Source organism: Camelina sativa, chromosome 14, assembly GCF_030686135.1.
Source record: "Camelina sativa cultivar CO46 ecotype springtype chromosome 14, ASM3068613v1".
NCBI classification, from domain to species: Eukaryota; Viridiplantae; Streptophyta; class Magnoliopsida; order Brassicales; family Brassicaceae; genus Camelina; species Camelina sativa.
Genome location: NC_141893.1, coordinates 14042978 through 14051585, shown reverse-complemented (window position 1 = coordinate 14051585; position 8608 = coordinate 14042978). Strand labels below are relative to the sequence as shown.

At 34.7% G+C, this 8608-nt stretch overlaps 1 protein-coding gene across 1 annotated transcript; it reads left to right on the top strand.

The window, feature by feature from the left end:
• Positions 1-1188: 1188 nt before the first annotated feature.
• On the top strand, positions 1189-3646 carry LOC104741597 (glucan endo-1,3-beta-glucosidase 11-like). The gene is made up of 4 exons (XM_010462482.2): positions 1189-1475; positions 1580-1922; positions 2120-2846; positions 3241-3646. The coding sequence occupies exons 1-4, from the start codon at positions 1406-1408 to the stop codon at positions 3325-3327; spliced, it is 1227 nt and encodes a 408-aa protein (XP_010460784.1). The 5' UTR covers positions 1189-1405; the 3' UTR covers positions 3328-3646.
• The last annotated feature ends 4962 nt before the right edge of the window (positions 3647-8608 follow it).

The following is an 8608-nucleotide window of genomic DNA, read 5'->3' as shown; positions in this document are numbered from 1 at the left end:
CAAAAAATCTCGTAAAAACAATTTAACCTTTATACATGAGCAATTTGAAGTTGGATTGCAATCATCATCCGGTGCATAGTTAAAGATTGGAATGTTTTTTCAAAATTTTTAATATCAAAGTGAAAAAAAATGTGCCGAGAAAAATTAAAATTTTACTAGCAGCTAAATTTTTGGTTTGGACCAATTAGGCTCTAAAATTTATACATCGACTATGTTTAGTTTTTATTCTTAACGTGTACTTCTTTAAATCGATTTTAAAAAAAATGGTTATTAATTTATAATCGATTAATACTATGAATCTTGTTTCTGAATTCTTTTTAAAATAAATGATGAACCAGTGTACAACCCAAATTTTTTGTTAATGTTGTTGGAGCGGTTTTGAGAGAACTTGTTAGGTTGAACTTATAAACGTTTACTTTTGTAGGTAGGTGACTATACATTCTGAACTGAATGTCAATTAGTTTTATATATGTGTAAGTTAAAATCGAAATTCAGCCTATACTAGACATATTATCACATTTAATAAAGGTCATACTCTAATTTTTATGTGAAATATAATTCTAACAATATAGAACAAAAATGTGCGAAAGGAACTTTTATTTCACAAGATGCAACAAATATATATATATATATATATATATATATATATATATATATATATATATATATATATATATATATATATATTTAAACTGAAGATAAGAGCACTGTCCTTCTTATCATAATGAAGGTGTGATTTCTACTCTTTTATTTTCCATTATTTCGCTCACCCAACTCCCAAATTTGGGATCCTCCAGTTTCTATTGCCCAAAGCCAAAGACATATTGTTAAGATTAAAAACCCATTATAGTGGGCAATTCAATCTTTCCCACCTTTGCCTTTCTCTGAAGAAAGTGTCTTCTTTAGGCCACTTTTTCAATTTTATTTTTATTTTTGGACTGACATAGTTGGCAATGTGTTGGAAAGAGACAATCTAAGATGTCATTTTTTTTTTGGCTTGGGTCCAAAATGTTTTATGAAACCCATGTTGCCTCACAAAGAATGTTTTCGACAAACAGTATCTCCTTTTTACAATAGACTTCCATAAGATAAACCTATTGCCAAACCTACTCCCATCCCATTACTAAAATAACGAGTAAAATGAAAATAATACATTACTTATTATTAAAATGAATTACTATACCTTTTACTTTAGAAGACCCTATGTCTCACAAAATGAAAGAGGCAGGCAGAGTAAAGTATTATTATCTCTAAATTATAAATTAATAATTATTCTTCTCCTACTTGTCCCCATATCTCTCAAACCTTCATCTCTATATCTATCCCCACATTTCATTGCATTGATTCTCTTACAAGCACTTTCTCCTTCAGTCTTTATCTCCCTCTCTCCTCCTCCAGTTCTAAAATGTTTAGAAGAATTGCCATGACCATGACCAACTCTATTGTTCTTCTTCTATTTTCCTTAACTTTCTTAGGTATCTTTCCTAATAATTGCTTATTTCTGCCTAACAAAAGAAACCATTATTTCAAATTCAATTTTTCATGACATTTATTTAATTTCTATTACATTTTTTCACAGAATGTGGATTGTTGTTTCAAAGGGTCTCCTCTCTTGGCATAAACTACGGTCAAGTCGGCGACAATCTTCCTCCACCGGACAAAGTTCTACAACTCTTGAACTCACTCCATATCAATAAGACAAGAATCTACGACACAAATCCTCGAGTCTTAACCTCATTCGCCAATTCCAACATCGAGCTCTTCGTCACCGTCGAAAATGAAATGCTTTCCAGCTTAGTCGACCCTCAACAAGCTCTCCAGTGGATAACTACCCGTATAAAACCCTACTTTCCGGCCACCAAGATCGGTGGTATTGCCGTCGGCAATGAACTATACACTGACGATGACTCAAGCCTCATAGGGTTTGTTACATACATCCTCTCATTCCTATGTTATCCTTATCAAATCTTGGCACATTAAGAATCTACCTTATTAACCAAATCATGGTAGTCTAGTGGTTATCATCTTGTTGAGATCGATTTAGATCGTGTTTTGTTTCGTGATCCACTAGATTAAAAAAAAACAAAGTATTCAATCTTGTTATTGCTATTTTTTGCAGATATCTTGTGCCTGCAATGATGAGCATTCATAGTGCTTTGGTCCAAACAGGGCTAGACAAGTACATTCAAGTATCGACTCCAAATTCACTATCAGTCCTTCAAGAATCATACCCTCCCTCCGCCGGATGTTTTAAGCCGGAAGTAGCCGGAGTAATGACGCAGCTCCTAACTTTCTTGCGTAACACGAAATCCCCCTTTTGGATCAATGCTTACCCTTACTTCGCTTACAAGGATTCCCCAACTAAGATCCCATTAGACTACGTCCTCTTCAACCCTAACCCTGGAATGGTTGACCCCTTCACCAAGTACCACTACGACAACATGCTCTACGCTCAAGTAGATGCTGTGATCTTCGCCATGGCTAGGCTTGGCTTTAAGGATATTGAAGTTGGGGTCTCGGAGACAGGGTGGCCGTCTAAAGGTGATGGAGATGAGGTTGGAGCCACCGTGGCCAACGCAGCGGTTTATAACAAGAATCTTCTGAGGAGACAACTTCAGGGTGAAGGAACGCCATTGAGACAAAACATGAGTTTTGATGTTTATCTTTTTGCTCTCTTCAATGAAGACCTCAAACCAGGACCAACCTCTGAGAGAAACTATGGACTCTATCAGCCTGATGAGACCATGACTTACAATGTAGGTTTACTATCATCTTCGTCATCAACATCATCATCAACATCTACTTCTTCAACTTCTATTATTTCCCTCACTTCCTCTGCCTCCACGGTATGTTTCAACATTTGACTTTACCTACTCTATTTCTTTTATTTCTGTCTTATAAATATCACATTAAATCCCTTAGAAAAAAAAGCTTTGATTGAGAAACATTTTTTTAAAAACAAATTCTGACTGAAGAATACTGTGACGTTTTTTTCTTCTAATTGTGACGTTTAATACTTGAAAAGTTAGGCGCTTTTCTAGAACATATTCCTCTATCAAACATATTTCTTAATTAATAACGATAAAGTTAGATTTTTTTTTTGGAGCAACATGATTAGTACTCACTACTAGTCATGATATTTATGATTATCCTCACCATCTGATTTTTTTAACATAAACTAATTGAAATTTGTGGTCTTAATTATTACTTATATTTGTTAGTATTTTATTTTATAAACAGGCTATAAAGAAGGGAACGCAACAGTTGATATATTGGACATGCATTTATTCGTTGGCCATTCAAATGCTAATTAGACGACGGTACTAGAAGCAAAAACAAATTGAAAGAGCTTTTATGTGTAAATAGAGAGAGAGTCCACTAATGCGGTTCATTTTTTCAACGAGAATAATTAAACTATTCTCAAAAGTGTTCTTAGATGATTCTTTGAAGGAAAAAAAAATCAGAAAATTTGTTCCGAGTAATTAATTAATTAACTTGAGGAGGGGATGATGCAGTACTGCGAAGCGAATCCAATGTATAAAGAAAAAACTGACGATTCATATTATAGTTATGTATTTGTATTTGTCTTATTAGTAAATTAGTAATGTGTTAATTAGTTTTCATCATCTAACATAAAAATGTTTAATAGTTGGGTCTGTCCATAGACATAAAGACTTCTATATACGACAATCAATTTTAATAATTTTCAAGAAGATACAATTAATTAAAAAAAAAAAAGAAGATACAATTTAAAAACAACATATTAATCAAACTACAGAAGCTGGTTGGTTAGAAGCTATATTAATCAAAATTTTATCTAACTCTAGGTCTACAATAATGATTCATGATTTATAAGTGACGATCGTGTTTCTTGTTTTTTTTTTTTTTAATAATTTAGGAGTGATTTTAAAGGTTTTCTAAACCTAAAAACTAATTTTCTGGAGCCAGAGGAAAACAATCGTGTTTCTGGAGCCTGGAGCCGAAGGGAAACAATGTCATTAGGCATCTAAAATCCACATTCATTGCAACATTTCATATATATATAATGGTTGATTTTATATTATATACTAGTTACTACGGTTACGTGAGGTAGAAAATAGAATCATTATTACTAAACAGGAAACATTTATCATTTTTCAACACTCCAAACATTACTTTTTTTATTTTCTTTTTGGTTTAAACATTACTTTTAAGTACATATTATATAATGATATCAGATCTTTTTATATACAATTTCTTGATTGGTTTACACCGAAGGTGAAGGCTCTTTAATCTTTTGGACGTGGAATCCATAAACCTTAGACATACGATACCTTCCTTTTTCATCTCGATCACCGTCAACATTCGAAACCTATGTTGTCTGCTCTTACATACACACATGCATGCATTATACATATATGGTATATGTACGTACGTGCACTCACATGACACTACTCATACATGCAGACATGACACATGTATGAATATGTGTACAGTGTACTGTGTACACTATACCTGTGTGTGGGATATTCATTCATTCACCAATTGATCTAATCAATAATAGTTTTTATTTTTTGTTTGGATGGTAAAAGACTAAAAAGAGTAATGCTCCCTTTTTCTAACGGCAGAAAAGGAGGAAGTAAAAAATAATCAAAAGTAAACTACTCTCATATTATTTTACTAGGAAGCATATAAGTAGATATGGACGGTCCCAACTTTATTCCACGACCATGTTTTAAGTCGTCAGCATTTTGACAATAGTCATTTGGCCGTCCCTTTTCAAAGGAGCTTTCTCTCTTTTTATGAATTTTCTATTTTCTGCTTTTTTTCATCTGGAGTACTCATTTGTTACTTATTTTTATAACCAACATGTTTATTAAAATAATGACTATCGTCATCGCTTTTCCTAATCCTTTCTGGTTTTGTATAAATTCATCACGGTTTAACTTAAAAATGTTACCAGCTATATCGAGTTTTACTCTTGAATGATTATATTGTTCATATCTAAAGTAATACTTACGCGATTACATTTTGAATGATGTTAACTCATTAGAATCTAGGAGTATTCGAATCAGTTTTATTACAATTTCAGATAAATAACGTTTTCTTATTTTTGTTACACTTAAATAACGCCATCATTTGGATGTGGACTTTTTTGTATTGCTATTTGATTTGAAGTTTAATATTAAATGGAAACATTGAGTGGTGTTTTTGTTGGTTGACAATCCAATGAGTTGTTACATATATACTACTAGGTTTTAATGGCTAATATTAGAACCATTCATTCTACCTGGCATCAAGTTAACTCATGCGACTCTTTTTCTACGAATGAAAATTTAGTTTACATCAACAAACCCACCCCATCAATATTTATTTAGACCACACCCATCATATGAAAATGAGAGAGTTCAATTTATTTTGTCTAAAAGGCATACGCAAATCATTAAAATCCATGAAGTTAGTAATACAAGATCATATAATGTAACAACTTACAAGAGAATCTGTTTCTCAATTGTTCTTGTCAAATATTATAGAAATAAAATAGTTTATTGTGCCGTGTTTCATAAGATTAAGGCATACATGTATATAGTGATTAGCTTTGACATCTTGCTAATACTATAATGTAAATTTTTCTAAACATACAAGGAAATAGCTTGTACAATAAGTAATATCAAGATCTAGAATATTATTCGGGTTGGACTTCACTTCATTAATGGACTTTACAGTCCATATTACTTGGTCCGCAAGATACACATTTTGCTTCCCTAATACTCCCCCGTACGACAAAGGTGAGACGTGAAACGCAAACTATGCAACCACAAAGTGGAACACCTATGTCGTGGACACTTGTCGAGGATATACAAATCATGTCAACATAATTCTCAGGATATAATATTCGATTTTGAGAAGAGGGGTGGAACTTCAACTCGTCTTCGGTTTTGATAAAAGGGAATAACAACATCCCGTGGGCGTAAATCCTGCAAATCCACAAACAATTGTCCTTATTTTGGACAGTCCACAAATCAGACTAATAATAACCTAAACATTAGCGTTCCAACAAAATTCTCCTAATCATTAAACTATAACCAAATTTTCCGACAATGGTAAAACTATTACCAAACTAAAATATTGAGATATTTTAAAATCATGAATAATTCCTGTGAAAGCCACAAAACCTTAAACATACCACCCGTAAGAATCCCCCACTTAATAACTCTTGCACTAATGAAATAAAACCATAATCAAATATAGAAAACCAAATACTTAAACCTTTGAAAAACGCAGACACGTACCACTAACCTCCAATAATAATTAAAATAAACACCAAACTCCTAACTTAACTTAAGAGAGAAACATAAATTAATAATAATGATAATAAAAACCTAAGAACACTAACGATCAATATCATCGTCATAGTCAGCATCTTCTTCGTTGATGAGTTTCTACATGATCACGAAAAGATCACACCAGATTTATAATGCGTAAGCTTTTAGTTTTGATCCACTAGATCGACTGCTCTGATACCATGTCAATTATTATAGAAATAGAATAGTTTATTGTGCTGTGTTTCATAAGATTAAGACATACATATATATGGTGATTAGCTTTGACATCTTGTTAATACTATAATGTAAAATTTCCTAAACACACAAGGAAATAGCTTGTACAATAAGTAATATCAAGATCTAGAATATTCTTCGGGTTGGGCTTCACTTCATTAATGGACTTTACGGTCCATATTACTTGGTCCGCAAAATACACATCTTTCTTCCCTAATAGTTATTCATACTTATATTGTGAACTTAAGATATCACGCCAGGTATGTGCATTTCGTAACATCCAATTCAAAAATATATTCATAGAACTCATTATGCGAAGGGGAAGGATAGTAGAGAGCTCACTCTCAAGTCTTAACTTTAGTTTTTCTCTTTTCCCTCTTTTAATTATTTTGGGGTTATTGTCAAATAAGACATTTTTTGGCTCAAAACTTTGAAATAAGAAACTTCTGTCCATGCTTATGGATTTAGGTATTTTTATCATTATGTATTGTCGATTCAAACCTTGAGACCAGATAACTTTTCTCGTTCTTCTTCCAACCAAAACACAAAATCTCTCCGCCACCACCATTTCAGATGTCCGATGAACTCAATGATTGAATCTGAATTCAATCATTTGTGTTTTGAACGAATAAAACTAAACCCTAAGGAAATTATGTCTTGTGAACCCAAAAGCTCCAATTATAAACACTAATCTGATAAAAACTTCCAATTAGTTTTCAAATCTAAATCAAACTTGAAAATTACAGGTTTAGAATTAACAAATCTTGAAAAATCACAGCAAAAACTATCGGTAATCATTCCACGTAAGGCGAATGAAGCGTTTAACGGCAAACATGTGACCATTATGCGAAGCTCAGTGTGACACCCCGGTTTCAGAGATTTGCGGAGAGGTTTAAAATAATTGATTTGGCCACCTATGTCACCAAGGTGCAATTATCTTCTCGGTCAAGGGTCCTAAGAGAACTCCACAGTTAAGCGTGCTTGAGCTGGAGTAGTCTCAGGATGGGTGACCTTCCGGGAAGTGATTGTCAGAACTGTACGAGTGAGGACAAAACACAAGGAAAGATCATGTGGTGATTTGTAAGGATGGTAACAAATCTTTAAAACCTCCCAGATGTAGCAAACCGACCATTGGATATAGATAGGCTCACAGGTCTAGTGAGAAGATGTGAGGTCCATTAAAGAACATGGGCCCATGGACTGGGATTGGATATGGGACCCACTAAGAGGTGACGGTCGGGGTGTTACAAGTGGTATCGGAGCCGAACCCAAACGAGTGTGGAGTCGAGTGGGCTCACACCATCGGGGGTGACGTTCTTGGTGTGCACCAAGGACGTTGCGATCTGTTAGGAGGTGTGAGTTGTGACACCCAGGTTTCAGAGACTTGCGGAGAGGTTTAAAAGAGTTGGTTTGGCCACCTATGTCACCAAAGTGCACTTATCTTTTTGGTCAAAGGTCCTGAGAGAACTCCAAAGTTAAACTTGCTTGAGCTGGAGTAGTCTCAGGATGGATGACCTTCCGGGAAATGATTGTCGGAACTGTGCGAGTGAGGACAAAACACAGGGAAAGATCATGTGGTGATTTGTAGGGACGGTAACAAGTCTTTAAAACCTCTCGGACGTAGCAAACCAACCGTCGGATATAGATGGGCTCACGAGCCTAGTGAGAGGACGTGAGGTCCATTAAGGAAAGTGTGCCCATAGACTGGAATTGGACATAGGGCCCACTAAGAGGTGGCGGTCGGGGCGTTACACTCACCATCGTCGTCACTAGGCAAACCGTCGTCGTCAATCACCACATATCTCATTTGCAGTGTCATCTTCTTCGTCTCGTCTTCTCATCACTACCAGATCTCATCATCTTCACCACCATCGTGCACCGGATTTCATCACCACCGCCAGATCTCATCATCTTCACCACCATTTGGTTCATTAGATCTCATCATCACCACCACCTAATCTCGTATAAATCGTCGTTGGCATTCATATAGGGCTAATTCAATTGAAGGGATTGTGTTTGTGTTGTTGGAAGGAGAAGATCAGAGCATCATCGTCGTTTTTATGCCAACG